The following is a 22,310-nucleotide window of genomic DNA, read 5'->3' on the forward strand; positions in this document are numbered from 1 at the left end:
GTTCTTAGAGTCACATTTGGTTCCAAATGAGGACGATCTCTATGAATAGATATGGAGTGATTCATAGACTATATTGTTAAGTGAAAAAAACAATGCAAAAAATCATCTATTGTGTGCTGTCTTTTATGGAAGAAGGAAAGGGAAATAAGGTGTCCACGTGCCTGCTCACTTGTGCAAAAATAAACATAGGAAAAGATTGACAGGAAACTTTCAAGGGCAAGTGGTAATAAGATGGAAAAAAAGGGGTGGGAACAGAGAAAAAGAATGCGGGGAATGATGCTTCTCTGGGTATGCCCTTTAATATCATTTGGGCATTTGGAACCAAACTAAAAAAGAATCCCTGGGAATGGAGAAAACACCCTAAAGTGAAATACAAACAGAAAGTAATGGGAGTGGAAAAGAACTGACGCAAGCAGCTTTGGAAAATAGTATTTTGAGGAGAGACTGTTGGCTGAAAAATCAAAGAAGCTATAAACAAATTGTGAACTCTTTTTCACAGAGGTGTGTGCACTAGCAGTTCTGAAATCTCTGTGTATGGTAAGGTTGAGCAAATAAGTATCTTGTCAATAATGTAAACAAAGTTTGTTGGAGAAGAGGGTGTAAAAACATGGAACAAGGGGAAAGCTAAAATGGACATTGTTGGACTGGAGTTTGAAGTATGAGCATGAACTCAGGGTGATGGATGGATGGATAGACAGAGGTGAGATGTCTGTGTGCATGTGCATATTATTTCCTAAAAACAAGGAACCACCTGGAATGAGCCTCTGCAATTCAGATCTGGGACAATTTGAGAATGCAAACAAAGATAGCAATGGATTATAACCCACTGGATAAAATAAGAATCCATGAATATAATTGAATATATATTACATATTAAAACAATATATTTTATACTTATTTATATGTTTATTATTTGTTTATTTTAATATAATTTATACTTGTTATATTTGTACTATTTATAGTACATATATACTGACATAATGATTTCTATACATGCTGATATAAATAAAGAGGAGGGAAAACTTTCTTACAGTAGACTCTCAACTCATAAATATAGAAAGAATGATGGAATTAGAAAATCACTATCATAGTAATAATTAATGCAGGCAAGAGTGGATGTTAAAACTAGTGGATAGAACTTTGACAAGTAATTACAAAATTCCAGTCACCTGGAACAAGGTTAAGAGGAGGTTCAGAAGTCTTGGCATGCTGGAGACCTTTCTTCCTACCACTGTCAGCTTAGGCCATATTGCTAAATGCTGTGTCAGCAGTCGGGTAAGAAGGTAATTATTTATTGAGCATTCACTATGTAACAGGCATTGTGCTAAGTGGAAGTTTGGGGGCTTTATATTTTGCATATATTAACTCATTTAATCCTAACACCAACTCAGTGAGCCTTTTTTTTAAAACCGATATCCTCACCCCCCCCCCCCCATATGGGGGATTAAACCCAAGGGCACTTAACCACTAAGCCACAACCCCAGCCCTTTTTTTATTTTTAATTTTGAGACAGGGTCTCGCTAAGTTGCTCAGAGCCTTTCTAAGTTGCTGAAGATGGCCTTAAATTTGTGTGATCTTTCGGCCTCAGCCTCCCAAGCCTGAAATTATGGGTGTGCACCACCGTGCCCAGGTGGTAGCCTCGTTTTTAAGAGGAAAAAACTGAAATTCAAGAAATGAAAGATTTGTCTAGGATCAAATACCCAACAAAAAACAGAGCCCAAATTCAAATTCCCTGCCTTTTGGTGTTGAGTTCAATGTTGCCTACCACGTAGTATGTCTCTGGGTCCTCTTAGAACTCTGCTTATGAAAATGTGAAGAATAATTAGACCATCAAGGCATTTTTAAACAAAAGCACTGGCGACTGCCTTTTCCTCCTTGCCATATTTATCCTCATTTTCCTCACCTGCAAAATAAAAATATAAAATCATTAAATTTCATTTAATAGCAAGGGTGTATTCTGAGAGCTGTGTTGTTAGGTAATTTTGTTTTTTGTGTGAACATCATAGAGTGTACGTACACAAACTTAGGTGATATTAGATCCATCACTCAAAAGCCTTCTTTTTCCCCATAGCTTATTGAGGTGAAATTGAAGTACGATAGAATGCACTTATTTGAAGTATGCTGTTTGATCAGTTTTGACATGTATGTAACCAATATAATCAATATAAAAAGCATTTCCATTACTTTTTTAAAAAATTTGAAATCATGTAGACTGTTTCCTGCATGATTTACATTAGAAATCAATCTCCTTAAGATATATAGAACTCCACCCCCACATGTCAACTATTTCAAAATTAAATGGCACACTTATAAATATCTCAGAGGTCAAGGAAGAAAACACAAGAAAAGTAATAGAAAGTGCTTTCAGCTAAGTGATAATAAAAGCTTAAAATAGCAGGATCTCTGGGATCAAACAGTACTCAAGTGAACATTTATAACTTAAAGTACTTGTATCAGAAAGAAGCTAGATTAACAATCAAATTACTTTCAAATTATGTAGTAGGAAGGAAAAAATAAGAGTAGCAGCAGAAATATATGAAATAGAGAAGAAATGATACAGCTAAAATTTGATGAAAAATCAGTCTAATCAATAAAAAACCAAGAACATAAAAATTAATATCAATGGAAAGGTAACCATCCAAATAACCCTACAGATGTTAAAAATATATTAAGATAATAGTAGAATTGTATGCCAACATGTGTGATAGCTTATATAACATGGTCTATATTAGAGAAGGATCTATGTGCTACTGAGAAGAAAGTATATTCAGTGACTAATGGATGAAATATTCTATGTGTCTTTTAAGTCTAAATTATCTTTATTTTTTACTTCTATAGCTTCTTTAGTTTTCGTTTGGAGGATCCATCCAGTGGTGACAGAGGCATGTTAAAGTTACCCAGTATTATTGTCACCACAGCCACTTGATATGAATGAGGGATGTGATGACATGGGATGTATGGGCTACTGTCATCATAGCATGGCCTACTAGTTTACTGTAAATTTTTTTTCTAAGTAGGAGAACATGTTAAAATAATGATTAAAAGTATAGTGTAGTAGATACATAAGCCAGTAACTTAGTCATTTTTATCAAGAGTTATGTGTTGTACATGGTGTAAGTGCTACGCTTTCATATTACTGGCAGTGCAGTAGGTTTGTTTACACCAGCATTACCACCAACATGAGTAACGTGTGGAGTTATGAGAGCTAGGACATCACTAGGCCATGGGAATTTTCCAGCTCCATTACAATCTTTTGGGACCACTATTGCTATGAAGTCTGTAGTCTGTTGTTGACCAGAGTCCTCATGCAGTGCATGATTGTACTTAATGTACATGTTCTTATGAGGGCTAAATTAGATAATGTATGTAAAGCACAGAGCTCAGTGTGAAATGAGTGTCCATTAAATGATAGCAGAAGCACTGATAATAGCAGTTGGAATGTTGAACTCTGGTAAAATGGAAAACGTTTCTAAAGGACATCTTTTGCTTTGGGACTGAATTGATAATCAGGGACTGGATCATAAAGAACTGGCGTACCATGCAAAGGAGATTACATCTTATTCTATAAGCAATAGAAAGCACTGAAGAATTCTTACTCGGAGAGATGTGATTTGGTTGGCAATTTACAAAGCAAACCAAGGAAGAGAGAGCAAAATCAAGACAAGGAGACCAGAATAGGCCATTGTCAAAGACCAGGTAGAAGATGATGGGGGCCTGGTGTACTAAGAGGAGGGGACGTGTGAGGGACAGTCACACTGCTGGATGGGTGCTTGGGCTTGGCAAGAGAGAAAGCGGAGGAGCTTAGGTGGCGCCTCATCCTCTGGCCTGGGTATAGCCCTGTTAAGGCTCAACCACAGTGCAGAGGAGGAACAGGCTGGAGATGCTGGAAGGTGCCAGTTTAAGAAGGTTTGGGACAATCAGCAAAGTCACAGTAGAAACTTGGATATTCAGATCTAGATGGACGATTCTGAAGATCCAAATGTTCAGATCCACATTGGGAGAGAACTTAGCCCTGGAGAGTCACTGAAGCTGTGGAGATAGATGGGGTCCCTCAGGAAAGGGAGGTAGAGTGAGGAGAGGGCTGAAGATAGAATTTTGGAAACACCCATATTTACAGAAAGAAGAGACAAAAGGAGACTGAGAAGAGGAGCACTCAGAAAGTAAGCAAGGTTCGAGGTGGGAGTTCTCTGCCAAGGCACAGGCAGGGGAGGACTGAAGGCTGTCTGTGGGTTTGGAACTGGTGACCAGCAAGGGCAGGTGCCAAGTGTAGAATCCAATTTGCCCCTTGATTAAGGAGAGAATGGGCCTTTTTGAGGAGAGAAGTTAGTTCTCAAGTGCTCCCAGGGAGGCAGGCACCTCACCTGCTGGCCATGCACCCCACCTACTGCCTTTCTTGCAGAATCGGTGTCCCTCTCCCTCCAGCGTCTTCCCTCAGTTCTGGTCAGCCCTCATCTACCCACCACTCCAGCCTATTCACTTCTCCAGAGAACTCCCCACAGATGCCTTCCTGCTGGGACCTCTGTCCTGCATTGCTCATATGCTCCAGGATCCCCAGACCTGCTTTGAAGTTGGTCCCCAGGATGGATCCTATTTTATTAAAACCTGGCTTGTTCCTTTTTTTTTTTTTTTTTTTTTTTGGTGTGTAGGAGGGAAGGTACCAGGGATTGAACTGAGGGACACTCGACCTCTGAGCCATATCCCCAGCCCTATTTTGTATTTTATTTAGAGACAGAGTCTCATTGAGTTGCTTAGCACCTTGCCATTGCTGAGATTGGCTTTAAACTCGTGATCCTCCTGCCTCAGCCTCCCGAGCCACTGAGATTACAGGCGTGTGCCACCATGCCTGGCAATGGCTTGTTCTTTAGTAACATGGGAGCCTGTGTTGCAACTGGTCGTTATTTTTCCTCCTATTAGATTGACAGTTTCCAACCATTTTTTAAATCTAAACCAGACAAGAAATACATTTCTAATTATGATCAGTCTACACATATATGTCTAACTGATAGGCGAGGGAGGCCCCTGGCAAGGCATTCTTACTACAGTAGCTACACTGTAATATTTTCAGCTTCATTCCATTCTATCCTATTCTATTTCGTGTTTTTAAACGCTGGTCCTGGCCTACTACTTTAATTTTATATCCCACAAAACTGATTTACTGAAATACATCATGCAAGGAGGTGGATAAAAGAAAAAGACACTGTCTAAGTCCATTCCCTTCCCCTTCACTTCACTTAGGGCCTTCAGCACTGAGGCCAGTGGACCTTCCCTCTAACCTCCTTTTTATGGCTCTCAGAAGACATAGAACTGCTTCTGTCACTAGATTTTAGCCAACCTTGTGATTATTTGAATTTTCAAAATGGCCCACCAGAGGAAAGTAAGCAGCTGTAATGGAGGAATTTAGAGATCAGTGAAGGAGAGAATGACTCACCTTTCAAATCTCCCCATATAGGTTACTGTTCCTATGATTACTCATGAAGCATCCTAAGGCATTTTCATTCCATGAGGATTCCTTTAGGTAGCTCTAGTACCACCACTCACCTGAAACATTTCGACTTTCCCAAGATGGCCTACCTATACAGGCCTTCCCTTTATGGCCTACCTGTATTCATCTGACACCCACCCACAGCCAGACAATGGACGGCAGTTGTGCTGGTCTGGTCTCTGTGCCCGCTTCAGCCCTTCCTAAAGGGAGATTGCTCCCTGAGAACTTCTGAACCATTGCCTTCGGTAGATTTTTCAGCCAAGGACTTTTGGGGTTTTCTTTTTTTTAATTCTAGCATTCTCATTTACAATGTCTTTTCTGCTTCCACCTAGGAGAAACCAGGATTTCTGAATTCACCTTGACTACCAACAGGAGGATGTTGCCTGAGGAATAGCAGAGGACTTTTCGCAGCTTCAGAGACGTGCCTGCCACTACCATAGGCACCGAGTCCCCTGAGAAGTGTCCTGAAGGGCTCCTTTGTTGCACACCTGCCATGAGTCAAGCCTGGGCCTCGGCGTCACCCTGATGAACAAAACTCCATCCCTAGACTCAGAGTGCTCACACCCAGTTTAAAGATGAGCCAAGAGCAATGGGTCTCTCTCACTCCTGAAGAATTTGACCAACTTCAGAAATACTCGGAATGTAAGTAGCTAGATGGACAGACATGGGGTGGGATTTTCTCTTGGGTGGAAAGCGTATTTCTGGAAACAGAGCAATATAATCATTGTAAAGCCATAGAGAACAAGGTCAGGCCTGACAGTTTCTGTTGCCTTATAAAAACAGAATTAGGGTCTTTAACATAAAAACACAATTACCTTTAGGCTCTATAAGTAATACATACTCACCTCAGAATTTGGAATATTCATGGAAGAAAACAGTGGGTTAAAATTCGCTGGTCAACTCTATGAACATTTTGGATTACTCCCTTCCTGTGCATATTGCTTTACATAGTTGAGTTCTAACAATGTTCTTTTTTTTCTAAACCTGAGTTTTTCACCAAACACCATCATAAGTATTTGTCAAGTCAGTCAAACCTCTCTATTGCATGATTTTGAAGCACCGCTGTCTGCATGGTCTCCACGTTACTCAATCACTGACTTGAATACACTTTTGCATTTGGACCCAAAGCCTTCTTCTAGTTAGGGATTGAACTCTGATATGAGTCTCTCTTGACTTTGATCCAGGAAGTCTTGGGCTTTCACTTGGCACTCTTTGTTCCCCATTCACTGTGCCAGGAACCATTTCAGCGCATCATGTCAGTAGTGGAGAGGTCCTCCACATGGGCACATGGGCACTTAGCTGTGGCCCCCATGGGTCACTGCTAATCCTGACTGGTGACAGGAACCTGCTTAGGCCTAGTCAGAAGCCTGTGTGACCACTGCCCTCCGCACAGAGTGACATCATTGATTGTGCCATAGCACCGATTTTCTTCAGAGTCCTTTGTCTTACAGAGTCACCCTCCAGCCCCCTGCTTACCTTGCTCGAATCTCTCCCTTCCCATTAATTATAATGGCAGCTTTGTAGATCAGCCTACTAAGGTCATACAGGTCCCCTCCAATTGCCCTTTTGGTGGCCCCTCCCAGTCCCTCATAGCAGGCAGCCCCATAGTATTGATCTGAAAGTAAGATCAGGCCTCCCACCCTTACCAGCTCTGCTTCTTATCTCTGATGAGGCAGCCCTTAATACCCCGAGCCTCCATGTCCTCTTCTGTATAATAAGAGGTCTTGACTAGGTGTTCTAACCCTGTGGTACCACCTGGGCCTAACATCCTATGACTCCACATGATCCCCAAGGTCAACAAGAGCCCCATTGGATACTGATCGTTCTCCCTCTTGGTACTCTGGGACCTGTGCTCTCTTTTCTAACCTCCATGAGTTTAGAGAAACTCTATAATGTACTGACAGGGAACAAGGAATCACCCTCCAGGGTAGATTCAATTTAATCCACCCTCCTCCATAGGTCAGCCAGTATCAGGCCTGTCAGGGATGAAAATGAAGCCTAAAGAAAAGGCCTATCCTAGAGGGATCAGAATCTTGTTAGGGAGTCAGAAATATGCTCATGACACAAACAGAATAGCTCTAGGGCATCAGGAAGCATCTCTGGTGGTGTTGGTTAAATGGAACTTTTAAAGGTACAAGGAATCCAAGGCCTGGGAAATCAATACAGGAGGGTGTATATCACACATAGGTGGAATCAGCAATAGAAATTTATTGTCTCCAAGCCGTGGAGGCTAGAAATCTAAAACCAAAGAGTTGGTAGGGTTAGTTCCTTCTTAAGACTGAGAGAAGGACCTATCTTAGGCCTCTTTCCTCGGTTTGTCTCCCTGAGTTCCTTCACATGGTCCCCATGTGCCTGACTCTGGGTCCAAATTTTTCCTCTTTTTAAGGACATGGTTTTATTGAATTGGACCAGCACTACTCTGGTATGACCTCAGCTTAACTAATTACATGTGCATCGGCCCTATATAAAGTCACACTCTGAGGTACTGGGGATTGGAATTTTGATACATGAAGCGGGGGACACAATTGAACCCATAACAGATGATTTAGCTGCATGAACTCTAAGGGAGAAAGGTTTAAAATGCAGATAGTACTGTCATGTATGACTAAACATTTTAAACATTTTAAAAATGCTGATACTATAGATGGTAGAGGCAATAATGGAAGCAAAGGCAGAGGGGCCCAGAGGGAGAGAGTGTACAAGAGGGGGTGAGCAGAGCTCTTGGCTGGATGGAGAAAAGGAGCAGGAGGATGGGGAGGGGGATGTAAGGAGGGACAGAGATAGTAGAGGCCTTGGTCTCGCACATTGAGGTGTGTGCCTTGGATGGTGGTGGCCAACGTGGAGTTGTGAACTGAAGGCTGTGTACAGGTGACTCGGATCAGGGAACTGCCAGGTTGGGGAGTCAGGCAAAGTCCTTTGGGCAACTCTAGTCTGAGCTGAGGGATGAGGCTGGAATGGTGAGTGTGGTACTGAAGAAATGCTGATTTGTGGGAAATTGCAGTGGATTCATCATCAGAACTTAGAGGAAAGAAGAAGCCATTAAAGATACCTCAAAGGCTGAATCTGTAGAAAATGGCAACAGTGGGACACAGGGCTGGTGGAGACAATTTGGGAATGTTGACTTTGAGAGCATGAGGACATGTCCACTTATGCCAGACTCCAGGAAACCCAAGAATGAGATGCAGTTCCTGTTCCCAGAGAGCTCACATCTTCGTAGGGGAAAACAGAGAGGACCTAAACAATGATGTCATAGCATGGCACATGCTGAGAGATGCGGAGCCCGGGGCAGGAGACCTAGCCCAGCCCAGCGGGGTCTCCCCGTCACAGAACAGACCGAGATCCTAGAGCACACATTGTGGGGTGGGGTGGAGGAGGAGCTAGAAGGCCAAGGAGGATCCCATCTTCTAAGTGATGGAGGATTCCGTCTTCTAAGTGAGATATCCCGTCTGTGGTGGGTGTTTGTGGCTAGGCTGCAACTCTGACTTGTGAATCATGTGTAGAGACAGAAGGGAGAGAAAAAACTAAGAATGAAGACACTTCCTGGTTCTCTAAAGAACCAGGAAAAACAGAGAGGCTGGAGAATGTGGCTTAGGGTATGCCTTCAGCTGGGGATCAGTGGAGGAAAAGGAGTCAGCAGACACAGAGAGAACAACCAGCAAGGCCAACAGGTAAGGAGGAGCCCAGGATGGAGGGAGTGAAGGGAAGGAGAGGCTCTGGATGTGGCAAAGCAGTTGAGGAGCAGAGGGAAGGGAGAAACCAGAGTATTTACGAGGAAGGGGTTCTTTCTTGGTTTGGATCTTTTCTTTAGCCAGCCTCTTTGTCCTGTGACCTTTCCTCACCCTTCCCATGTCCCAGGACTAGATGAGGTACTCCAATACTGTTCTAACAGGCGAGGGGGGAAAAAAAGATAAAATTCTTGGAAAATGATTAGTCCTGAGAGGAAACCCTGAAAAAGTCACTTTTAGATGCATTCTGGTATTCAGTCAGATCGCATTGCCATAGCAACCGCTCTTCCACAACCACAAAAACAGGAGCTTTACAATAGCAAAATAATGAAGTGTGCAGCCCGAGAATTGAGAACTTCCTCCCATGAAGTTACGGAGTGGGAGAGGCTCTTGGTGTGCTCCGTTTATGTAGCAGAAAACTGCATATTCTCTGGAGGCATTCTGGGAGGGGAAAATCCTTTCTAAAACTACTCTTGGAAAATCGACCAAGTTATATTGTTATATTGTGTCCCTGTACAAATATGTAAAAACAAATTCCACTCTTACATGTAATTATAAGGCACCAATGAAAAAAAAAAGGAACAAGAAAAGAAAAAAATAAGAATGATAAAAACTGCTTTTGGAGGCATAAACTTGGGAATATACATACTATACTATTTTGTATGCTGTTTTCTTCATTCTTAACAGTGTTTCAATTATCTATGACTACATCAAAATCACTTCAAAACTCGTGGGTTTAAATAACAACCGTTTTGTTTTTCCCGGTGATTCTGAGTCAGGAATCTGGACAGGACTCAGTGGGCATGATCAGTCTCTGATCCACATGATTGAGGTTTCAAGTGGGACCACTCAAATGATAGATGACCAGACCACCATTGCATGGTGGTTCCTGGATGGAGCCCCTCTCTCCAGCCCTTCCTCATCTTCCAGGGCCTCTCCATGTGATCTTGGCTTCCAGCAGGTCTTCTAGCATAATGGCTCAGGGTTCCAGGAGCATAAAGGCAGCAGCTGTCAGACCTTTTAAACACTTTGATTCAGAGGTCCTAGAATAGAACTCCTTCCACATTCCATGATTTAAAGCAGTTCCAGACCTGACCCAGATTCCATAGGGTGGGGAAATGGACTCCTTATCTCATAGACAGTGGCTCACAGCCAGAGGGAGAGAGAGAATGGACAGCCACCATCTTTGGAGACCATGATTTCATCTTCAGTGCTCTCTGGGAGCATGATTTTTAGTGGTTGAAGACTTTTGAATACATTTACAGTATTTCATTTCACCAAACCAGTTATTACAATCTTAGGATGCATTAACAGACGTGTTGTGTCTAGTAAGGCAAACTTGTATCCCCTCCCACCCTACCTTGATCATGCCTTTCTGGACACTAAACTAGTATTTTTGAGTACTACAGTTTACAATGGACAATGGATAAACCATATCTGTTTAAGAAATGTTGCTGGCAGAGCAAGGGGCCTCACAGCCTGATTGCTGGGGAACGGAAGGAAAAAGAGAGAGCTTGTTGTATTAAAATAGCTCAGTGCTATTTGGGGAAGATGTGATAAATTAATTTTGAATGGCTTCAAGAAATACCCCTGGGACTAGTGGGAGGAAATCATAATTCACACCTGTCCAAGGTAGAAGATTGACTTTAAAGTGTTGAGTTTCCTTTCCCTGGAACTATGTGGCAGAGTTGGCTGAGACACTATAAAGAAGAATGAGCCTTAGTCATCTGGTTGATTCAGTGACTTTCATGAGCCCTTCCAAGATTTAGCTGCTATGTCTAGGAGGTTTCTTTTCTACCTCAGAGGGAATTGCACATGGGGACACCCACTATTGACCCTCTTTCTGACAATCCTGATGTTTATTGTGGGGACAAAGGCATTTTTCCCCCCCCCAGGATTCATTTGTTATTTAAAAGTTCCATGATTTATCAGTGACAGAAACTATCAGGTTTTTCAGAAAGGAAAAAAGTTGGTGAGGCATTAAAAGTTTGACTTTTAATTCTCTAACACTTCCTACATCTGCTAGTGGTTTCTTAGATCATGAAGAATTTTTTAAATTGGAAGAGATCTTACCCTTATCAATTCTAATTCCTACCCATTTTATGAATGAAAGCATTGAAACCGGAAGCTCAGGGTCACACAGAAAGTCAATGATAGCATAGGAATTAGAACCAAAGTCTCTCAATCTAATGCAAGTTCAATTTGTTTTGATTCCATTCCAAAGAAATTAAACAATGCCCAGTGGAATCCAGCCTTCAACCTTACCTTAGTAAACAGATGATAGGTAGCTCAATTATATTATAATAGGCAAAAAATTTAAGTATATTTAAAGAGAATCAATCAGTACATTGTGCTATTAGGAAATATGTTTTGTTAGAGTCCAATGAAGTCCACATTTCTGACTTTAATATGTCAATACAGTTCAGAATTCAAACCTGTCAATGTCAATAGGGGAGTTAGAGAAAATGTTTAGAGCTGATATGTAGAACCACGTAAGGGTCTGAGCAAGCATTGTTGAAACCTAAATCCTAGGTGCATAAAGGATCATCTCTCATTGCTTCTGTCTTAGAAGGGAGAACCATGACTATTTCTCATCTGCATCTCTGTCAGTACAACTGGTCTTCTTTTTCCATAATGATGACCAGGAATCTGCTCACAAGGAGTCACAAAATCTATGGGTGGGGAGAAATTTCTGTGGAACAACGGCTCTCAAAGTTTGGTTTAGCTTGTTAAATGCTGAATCCCATGCAAGGCTTTGATCCCTTTCAATGCCACCTTGACCCATTTACTTATAATCTGTAGACATGGGACCCAGGCATCAGTACTTGAAAACACCTGATCTAGCTTTTTCCCCTATGTTCCTGGGACTATAAGGCACATGGGACAAGCAAGTCCAGCCCAATCCCTTTTCTAGCCCTTGTTTGTTCAATAAATCTTTATTGAGTATCTGTTTGTGCCAGGCAATGGGTGAAGATAAACAGTGAGCAAGAAAAGAAGCACAGCTAGGAGAGTGTGATATAAAAGTGAGTCAGTGCTTATGAAGCTGGGCTTCTTGCATGTGCTTTCACGTCCTGCTCCGGGCCCATTTCCTTCTGGCTAGAGAGGTGGTACTGTCAATGCAGTGCTTTTGGTCCTGGCACCTCTGTTTCAACATCATCCTGCCTCTTTCATGACCCTTACAATTTTTCTATATATCTCACTGTGTTCTTCATTCCTTGAAGCAATTAGAAAATTTATTCATATATTCCAGCCTTCATTTGAATACAGAAAACTTAGATTTTATTCCTTTCCTTATATGCCACATTTCTTCCCTTTTTTGCTGTGTCTCCACCCTTTCTGGTCTTTGGAATATGTCCCTGTAGTCTCAGCCTCATGATCTTTTCTGGTTGTGATAGGCAAGCCTCAATATTCAGCCCACAAATCTGCAGGAATGTTGCCTGGGCTTGCTCACCAAAAGTGAGGTCCATGACCTGCATAAATAAGTGCATCTGGAAAAATTAAAAATGCGGAATCTCAGGTCTCCACTGTCAGAATCTGCATTTTTACCAGATCCCAGGCAATTTGTATGCATGTTACAATTCAAGAAGCTCCTAGAAAACTTTGAGGAATGAAAAGTTATGCACCTTAGATTTTCACTCTTACATGTTGGTTTTCAGATTCACTTTCAAACATGTTGACTTATGATAATTTTAAAGTTTAAAAGTTCAGTAGTTTAGTGTTCAAATACTCAGTGTTCTTAACTGGAAGACAATGTATAAATGCTGGGTTCTGGTCCAGACAGCACAGCTGATGTTCTTCTACAAACACAAATCTCTGATTTATCTGTTTGTTTATATGGAGGGCATCCCTGCCCCACGCCAATGGGCAGAAAGGTACTGTGAGCAGAGCCAATTTTTTCCTTATGCAGGTTTTTTTGTATTTTTAAATTTTTATACATAATAGTTTGGTTTATTTTGACAAAATCTTACATGCATGGAATTTGATTTACTCCGTTTCAGTCCCCAGTTCTATCCTCCTTTCCTCCTCCCTCCCCTTCTCTTCTTTCTCCCTTATATAGACTTTGAACTTTCTCAAGTGCTGGGAACAAATGCTTGATTGAGGACCTAGAGTTCTTGGTACATAGAGCATAAATAAATAATTTTGAATTGAAAACTTAGTACAGTTGTTACCACTAGCAACCTTCACAGAGAAGAACCTTCCAAACAACTGATTTAAGGTAGAACTATGGATTGATGGTCTGCAAAACATACCCCTGCTTTGTCAACCAACAGAATAAATTGACCTGTTGGGTGTAATTCTTTAATGTTTTCCACTTAAACAATGTAGAATGTCTGCCATACACAGCAATTTTAGATTTGCTGGAGTATTTGCTTTTTTTTGGCAATAATTATTCAGCAAGTTCAGCTGCTTCTTAAGACAGGCTTTGCTTATAAGAATAAAATCACGGCAGAGAGCAGCAGTTCTCAACCTTGACTGTGCATTTGAATCCCAAAGGAAGGTTTAATATGTAAGATGTTGGCTTAATTGGTATAGGGTGTGGTTTGTACAGTGTTTCTCATGTGATTCCAACACAGTCAGGCTTGAGAGCAACTGTCATAGAGGAAGGGTCTTGCCTTCTGATTTGCCAGTGTCTGTGTATCTAATGAATCTCATAGCTGTGTCATATTATTCAGATATGTTAAAAATAAGAGTGACTCACTCACTAGCTTTGAGCCCTTGAGGGAATCACTTAAATTCCACAAACCTCAATTTTCTCTTCTCTAAATTAGAGATAATTGCTACATTAAAAGAGAGTTGTGGAGATTTAAATACAATATGAAAGCTATTAGGTCAGTGCCTAGCATATAATAAGCACTCAACAAAATGGGAGTTGTTACAAATAACTGTGGCCATGGCCCTGTTTTGTACACTCAGAAATGGATCTCAATGTCCTCTGAGTCTGGTGGTAGTGTCATGATACAGGCTTTGACCATGGAGTTCTCTACTGAGGTTACACTACTGGGAATCTGAAGTAAGATCAGAGAATGCTCCAGAAAAATCCCTCATTATTCTTAACTGTCTTAAGATGAAACAGAATGGAGCAGTGATCATCAAAGTGGATTAGTCATGCAAAATACCCACTCACTCCTCATGGAAAGAGAAACCCAGCCCAGAAATCCTCCGAGAAGAAAACTGCCATAAAATATCAGGGTATATCCAAAGAGAAAGTGATGCGTTTCAAATTTGAGAATTAGGCTATTTACCTTTTTGAAAACAGTGTTGATACCATAAGCCCATAAAAGCCCATAAAATGAATTGTGGTAAAATCATGATGAGGAATACCCTTCATGGAAATTTAGTCAGAAATCTCTTGGATTGTATTTTTTTTTTTAACTTTAGACTATTCATCAGCTATCTTAGAATAAATGTCTTCTCGTTTTTTCTTTTTAAAATCTCTTTTTAAATGTGAACATGTGATAAATATGTATTTCTGTACATATCATATCTAAATATAATGCAGTATTTTTAAAAATAGACCCATAGCACTTTAGGGCCAAATGATTTATGCTGGGGTGAACTGTGGAATCTCTAAAATGTGATGATAACATCAAAACATTATAAGTTCCATTGAAATCACTCCCTGAATCTCAGTCAAAATGCTCACTTTACACTACTATTTCAGAAACCATACCAGAGTTCTTATGTTCTCAAATTTGCATTTTAAAAATCTGATCACTTTGGTTGAGCTGAAAATGTCCCATTAAAATAGATTTGAAAATGTAGGGTTTTTTCCTAAATAATCTAACAGCTTGTAGAATAATTAGAATATACATGTGATGGAACTGAGCTCTGACCTAATTCTGAACTCTCTTCCATTCTTATTCCTGAGTGGCCTATAGAAAACAAAGTCCTGGTTATGTTATTTTACCATTCAAAAAAATCTTTAACAATTCAAATCAATAACATTAACTCAGCTGTCAAGATCCCCATAAATCTTGCCCCAAAATATTGATTCTAACTTTTTAAAAATGTTCTGTGGTGCCCAGAACACCTGCATTAGTTGCTCATTCTGTCTCTTCTGAGAATACTCCTTCCACTTCATGTCTACATTTCAAAACTTTACTCATTCTTTATGCCCCAACTCAAATGCTGTCTTTTTCAGAGGACAGACCCAGTCCCTGCCTCAATTTTAATTTTATTACTTTCTTACTCAGTGTTTCATAGAGCTTCATATCATTGCTACAGCATTAATTATACTTTTTGTTTTGTTTACAATCATTTAGAAAGTAATAGTGAATGACATATAAGGGAAGAGAACATAGACTTTGAACAGGACAACAACTGATCTAAAACTCTGTCTCTTGGGCAAATCACTTAATTTCTCTGAATTTCAAGCTCCTTCATTTATAAACTGAAAAAATATTACCAAATTTGTGTGGATTGGTAGGGGATATCTTATGAGAATACACAGGTAAACATCCTCATTAAGGGGTAGCTAATATTACCACAGGTATTCAGATCATCTTCCCACTAGTTCATTAACAGTACTTTACAGCATCTCACACTCCATAGTGATTTCTGAGTTGAATGGAAGCAACCCAAATTGTTGGCATCTGCTGCCTGGATCTTACTGAGCTATTAGTTTTTCAACATCTGTTTTGAATTTCAGAAAGAAATTTCCATTTTTAGACAACAGCAGCATTTTCCTGTGGCATTTCAAATGTCTCAATCCTGCAATGATTATAACTTCTGCTTGATAGAATCCAAGTCAGCAAAACCAGGGTGAACAGCCCAGCCCACAAGTATGTCTACTTTACTTAGGCCAACTAGACCATAATTCTCTGTACAAAGAGCCTGAACAACAAGGAACACTGTGTGAGCTTTTAATGACATTGCCCTTTGCTCAGATGTTTAAATAGCAGCAATAATGGAGCTTGAGAAGCTCTTAATTATCCATAATACTTGGGAAGCAGGTCATAGAAGACCTTGGTTTTCTTTGATATCTAGAGTGTTGATAACTATACGGAATGCACTCACAATGTGTTTTTAATGACAGTTATTGAGCCCCTTTTCTTGACTCCCAGTTCCTTTATAAACTTCCCAAAAGAAATCGCCAGTAGTTTCTGAATTATTTCCTATAGAAAGCAGAATTTTCTCATTTACCATGATTCCTGAATCATCTAAGTCTTTTCTTGCACTCTTTCAATATATATGTAACATATAGGGAATGCTGAGGGGAAAGCCTGAGGAGCAGGGAACGCTTAACTTCCAGAGGAAAAAGTTTTGGCTGTCGGAAATGTAATAGAACCGCCATAAGAATATTAAATCAGCCATGCTAATTATGAAACATAATTGAGGTTATGTTTTTGTGTCAGGACAATTAGCTCAAACCAACCCCCCAATTAAGATAGAAAATAAAAATCAAGAAAAGAGAAACAAGGATATCAGAATCCCAGAATTGGAAGAAACCACCTTATCCTGGTGTACAATGATGTTTCAGCACCAAGGACAGAGCCACAGGGCCTTAATACTAGCCCATCCTATAAAATCGACAAATTTTTTAGTGTTTTAAAATTTCCACTCAAATGATTGTACACTCATTTATATATTGTTTTCCTGAACACGGGTTATATATTAGATCTTGGTCTGATGCATAAAGACACCACCCAGCAACAGTTCCCTAAGTAAAACTAGGCAAGAGATGAACAAGAGAAGCAAGTTAATAGTTATAATACTACATTATAAGTGCTATTACAGAGTTGTGTATAAGTTATATGGAAGCCAGAGGAGGGAATGGTTACTCTGACTAGTGCAAAGAAAGATCTTACAAAGGAGTTGACCTGTGAGCTGGATATTGAAAATTGAGTTTGCAAGACAGAGAAGAAAGACCATGAAAGTATGCAGTACATTCAGAGCTTTCTGAAAATGTGATTTGAGATAACTGAAAAGTAGGGTGAATAGGAGAAAAAGATTAGGCTTGGTCACATCACCAAGGGCTGAACTCAAGCTAAGGGGTTAGGCTTTATCTGGAAAATGGAAATTCATGGGACAGGGACATGATCTGATCATATTTGTTTTAGAAAGATAATCCAGACTCAGAAGAGAAAATAGACTAAAAAACATAAAAAATAAGAGGGAAGAAGGTTGGATTAGGGGTGTTTGTCCATCTGCTCCTGGGAATGAAGGGCTGCTCCATCATACCATGCTTAGAGAGAATTTACTCATTTCAGATTTAATTAGCTGCTCACAAGAGTTTCACATGTGGATTGTGTCTCTCCAGATTCCTCCAAGAAGATAAAGGATGTCTTGATTGAATTTAATGAGGGTGGAAGCCTCAAACAATATGGTCCACATGAGGTAAGAATATTTCCATTTCAAGCCTTTTTAAAATTCACGTGTTCCAGGCTTTCCATAATGTGTTTCCCTCTTGGAGGCTTAGCTTGAAGAACTTGCTCCTTGATCTTTTTGTCCCCCTAAGTCTCAAGTGAGCCATCAGTGCATCTGACATTAAAAGTTTCCAAAGTCCATTCACCCATCCCACCATCATGCAGAGCACATCGCACCTTCTTCTCTGCTCAAGCATATAATTCCTGCTGCTCTCCTTATTGTCAGCTGGTAACTGAGAAAATTAAAGCAATTAGAAAAGTTCTTCCACAAGTACTGACCCATGCACCCAACTAACAGTACCTTTTCTCCTGTAACTAGGAGAATATTGTTCCTCTTGTGCATTCAGTCCCATCCCGTTTTGGCCTGTATTCAAGCACATCTCCCCCAGTCCCTTTCCCTTTCTATCTCTCTCTATTTCTGTTTTTCGCACCAGCTTTCCTGCATATATTAGAATTTTCCCATTAACATATAAACAGGATTATTTTTCTTATATTAAAAAATGTTCTTTTGACTCTACTTCTCCCCTCCAACTGCCATCACGTTTCTCTCATGTCCTTTATAGCAACACTATGCAAAAGATTTACCTGTACTCATCTCCAAGTTCTTTTCTTCCTCCTTTCTTAAAAGTCCTTCGTTCAATGTGTAACTTCCATTCCTCCACTAAAACCAGTAGTCCAACTGGCCAGAGACCTCCACATGGCTAAACCCAATCACAGTCTTGCCCAGTGGCATTGGACATGGTTAGTCAAATGCTTCTCTACTTTCATTTTATTTCAGGATACCACACTTTCCTGGTTTTCCTCTTACCCTACACTTGACACTTTCCACTTAAAAATCAAATAGGAATCTCAAACTTACCATGAGCTAAATTAGTATCTTTGATACTTATTTTCCCAGCAGTCTTCCCCATTTCAGTCAATGTCAGCTCCACTCTTCAAGTTATTCAACTAAAGCCATGGGGTCATCATTGGCTTTTCTCTTGCTCTTGTAGCCCACATCAAGTTCATCTTTAAAATATACCTTCAAAACATATCCATAATCCAGTCACATCTCACCACCTGCACCACAACCATCCTCACCTGAGTTATCACCATAGTTTGCTCAGATTATCCCAAGAGTCTGTAACTTGGGCTTTCTGCTTCTCTTTTCCTTTATCATCTATTCTTCATACACATCCTGAACAATCTATTAGCTTATGTCAGAGATTGTCACTGCTCTATTCAAGATCTTCCAGAGTTCCCTCACCCCTACTCAGAGTCAAGGTCAGGTCAAGATCTTTACAGTCTGCACCTCCTCAACTTTTACTTCTCTCCTCCTCTTCATTCCTCTCCAGCCACATCAGCTTGTGGGTACTGTCTAGCAGGCCAGTGTTGCTATAGCCTCAGCACCATTGCATTTGCTGTGGCCTCTTCCTGGAATGTTTCTCCCCAGCATATCCATGAGCTTCATTCCTCAACTCCTTCCTGTCTACGTTCAAGTCACCTTCTCAGTGATTGTCAACTTCTTTACCCCAAGTTTGAAGCCCTTTTTAATGACCCTTTCTGTCCTACTGTTTTGCTTTATTTTCTTCCTTAGTACTTTTCACCATCTGTCACACCATATCATTTACTTTATTAATCGTTTGTCTCTCCCACTAGAATATATTTGTTCACTGCTGTGTCTCTGATGCCCAGAAGAGTATCTGGCTCATAACAGTTATTTGACAAATATTTATTGAATGAGTAAATGAATGTAAGACCCCTTCCATTTTCCAATTCAATGCATCTAACATTTCTTGAGCATCCAGGCACTATGCTGGGAACTACAGAAAATAAAAAGATGAAGAAGCATAGTTTCTACCTGCTGGAACTTACTCCTTACTGGCAGGGTCAAATTTAAGAGACACGACCCTAGAGTCATGTAGTCTTACATTAGACTTCTACCTCTGCCATCAATCAGAATGTGACCTTGTAAAAGATTTCACCCCTTTTAGCCTTACTTTCCTCATCTGTGAACTGAAAATATCAACGACAACAACAAAAACAAATAAAAATAAAAATAAACCTTAAAGTTTGCGACTGAGATAATTTTTGCAGTATCAATCACTTTACAGGACACTTTAAAAATCATACTCATTACTACTCCTCTTCTATCCCTTTTCTCCAGAATGTTTTAAACTCAGCTCCCTTTTCCCTGCTCCTGGGTCCTTTTATGAGGACCAGTTGCAGAAAAGGGACAGATCAGAAGGACTAACTTGGGGAGAAGCTGACCACATACTTATTCACATTGTCATCCATTCGACAAACCTGAGTCAATGCCTTTTCTACTGGACACTGGAATTGAATCAACAGAGCCTGTGCTCTCTTGGGGTGCACCTGAGAGGAGCTTTGCCTAAAAGGCACTAATTGCTGGGAGAATGAAGCAGAAGGGAGGTTGCCAGAACAGGGGCGAGAATGAAAATGCACCATTTCAAAGAACATTCCTGAGGAGAAGCCATGCAGAGAAGATGGCAGAGCCAGCAAAGAACTCACTGCCCCGCATCTTCCACCCCCAACTCGAAAAGCATGGGAACAAAGGCTGGCGGGGGCTGCTAATCAGCCTGTTTTCTCCAGGGATTGATGCAAGGGAAGAACAATTTGGTCGGGGCCACCATAGGTGTGAACGCCATGGGAGCTTTCGGAAGTCGGGGGTGGGGGGGCAGTTTTTCTGTTAAGAGCACGTGGCCACCCCTGCCTCCATCAGGCCTGGCCCCCATTCTTTGTAGGCCTGGCACTGTTGCATCCCAAGGGAGCGCTGTCACTGGATTTCATTCTCTCACACAGTGCACCTGACTTCTAGTAGGTGTAATGTCATGGCATGGGGTTGGGAAAACAAGAAGGGTTTAATTTCTCCTGAGCTTGATGGCTTCCTGCTGCTAAAATGTCTCAATAAGAAAGGAGTTTGCTGTGGGAAGTGGTAGATTGCTAGGAAAGCTGGGACAGGAATAGAAGTTTACAGAATAGTGAGCTGTATCTGGCCATCGTGAATGTGCCCTTGCCTGTCAGCACCAGTAGGTCCTCTGGAGACCAGACCAGTGGCAGATAGCTAGAGAGGGGTCAAAACCCAGCAGAGCAAAATAAGCAAGTGGCTTGATGGTACTGTGAGCCTAGACTCAGACACACCAGAGCCCAAATTTCAGTTCTGCCACATGTTTTGTGACCTTGACCACGTTATTTGTTGTCAGAATTTGTTTTATCCAAAAAATGACAGTAAGAGTCCCCTTGGCATTGTCATCTTGAGAATTCAAGTGTCCCATGCTTGATATGTCCTCTCTCTAGGTGTCCTCTCTTCTTCACCTGTGTAAGAATTAACATGCCCTCATGAAACAGGTTGCAGCAGTTGCAATTGCCCAGCTGGTTCCTACATAGAATTTGCTCCTGAGTTCCTTGGACCCGAACAAGGAGGGTTCAATGATGTTACCCTAGTTCTCTAAGAATTGCCAGTGGACCACACAGTGGTTGTTAGGTAGTTTTGGTATAATACCCAGCCATTCTCTCCCCAATCATACATGATACATTTACTAAGTAGCTACTCTGCCCCTGGCCTGTGCTTGTAACCCAGATATCACTTTGAGGGAGACATGCAGTCACTTACTGAACTGATGATACTTGGAGGGAGTGGCAAGTAGAACTTTGCCAACCCTAGAACCTGTGACAGAGACAGCAGCAGACTAGGAGTCAGAAGATCTGGCTTCAGGCTTTATTGTGCCACTAACTAACTGGGACAAATCTCTGAATCTCCTGAACCTGTGTGGCGTGAGGAGACCCAGTCCCCTCTGAAGCTCTTCTGGTTTGAATGTTCTGCATTTCCTGGTTTATTCTGTGCCATCCTCTGCTCTGGGATAGGGACATGAATGAATGGGCATAAGTTCCGTCATCATTGTTTTCTCAATTCTTATGGAACTCACCACTTCTCACCATATATTATAATTATTTCAATACTTTTATGGCATATGTAACTCCAAGTCTCTTAAGGTGTGAACCCCTGTCTGATTCAATGGTGTGTTCTCCACTGGTACCTTGCACAGACACCAGGCCATTCTTGAAGTGCACTAACTAGGAACCCATCATCCATTCAAAAATGTATCAAGGCATTGTGTTTAGTGGTTTAGGGAATATAAAAATGAAATAAAACCTTCTAGGAACTCTAGTACAAAAAATAAGGTATGTCACAAATAACTACATAAATACAGAGCAGTATATATGAGTGTCACAGGATAGGAACCAGGGTTCAAATTGTAGGAATTCAGGCACAGGAGAGCCTGTCAGGCTTCCTGGAGGAAGTGGTCACTCAACTGGGCCTTAAAGCCTGGCTAAAATGTTAACAGGTGGAGAAGGAAGTCGAGTGAAGTTCATAGAGGCTTGGACAGAAAAGAATACAGAGACCAGCATGAACAGAGTGCATAATTACACATAGGGAATGATAGCAGAAAATACCAGAATGGTCTGAGAGCTTGAAGTAGCTGCAAATTCTGGTTGGAGGGGATTACACAGGAGACTCTGAATCCCAAAGATCTCAGAAAGTACACAGAATGATCCACTGGACCATCAGAACACTACATATTAGACTTCCTATTTTTATTCACTTTTATTTCATCGTTTCCTTTTTGCTTGTATTTTATAATGTGTAGTACAGGAGCACAGTACTACATTAACTCATTCTTGGGCAGTTGGAAGTCATGGAAAATTTTTGAGTGGGGAAGCAATCTTACCAGAGTT

General features: G+C 40.8%; 1 protein-coding gene across 10 annotated transcripts in view; it reads left to right on the top strand.

The window, feature by feature from the left end:
- The window catches only part of DGKG (diacylglycerol kinase gamma), a 213,766-nt gene that overhangs the window by 42,914 nt on the left and 148,542 nt on the right, over nucleotides 1-22,310 (top strand). For all 10 annotated transcript variants that reach the window (XR_013757270.1, XR_013757271.1, XR_013757272.1 and 7 more), the window contains exons 2-3: nucleotides 5,815-6,124; nucleotides 17,468-17,544. Coding sequence is in view for 1 of the 10 variants with exons in the window: in XM_079100612.1 (XP_078956738.1) it covers nucleotides 6,058-6,124; nucleotides 17,468-17,544 (144 nt within the window). In the remaining 9 variants the exon portion in view is untranslated. The remainder of the gene's footprint in view (nucleotides 1-5,814; nucleotides 6,125-17,467; nucleotides 17,545-22,310) is intronic.

Source organism: Sciurus vulgaris (assembly GCF_902686455.1).
Source record: "Sciurus vulgaris genome assembly, chromosome: 10".
Lineage (NCBI taxonomy): Eukaryota > Metazoa > Chordata > Mammalia > Rodentia > Sciuridae > Sciurus > Sciurus vulgaris.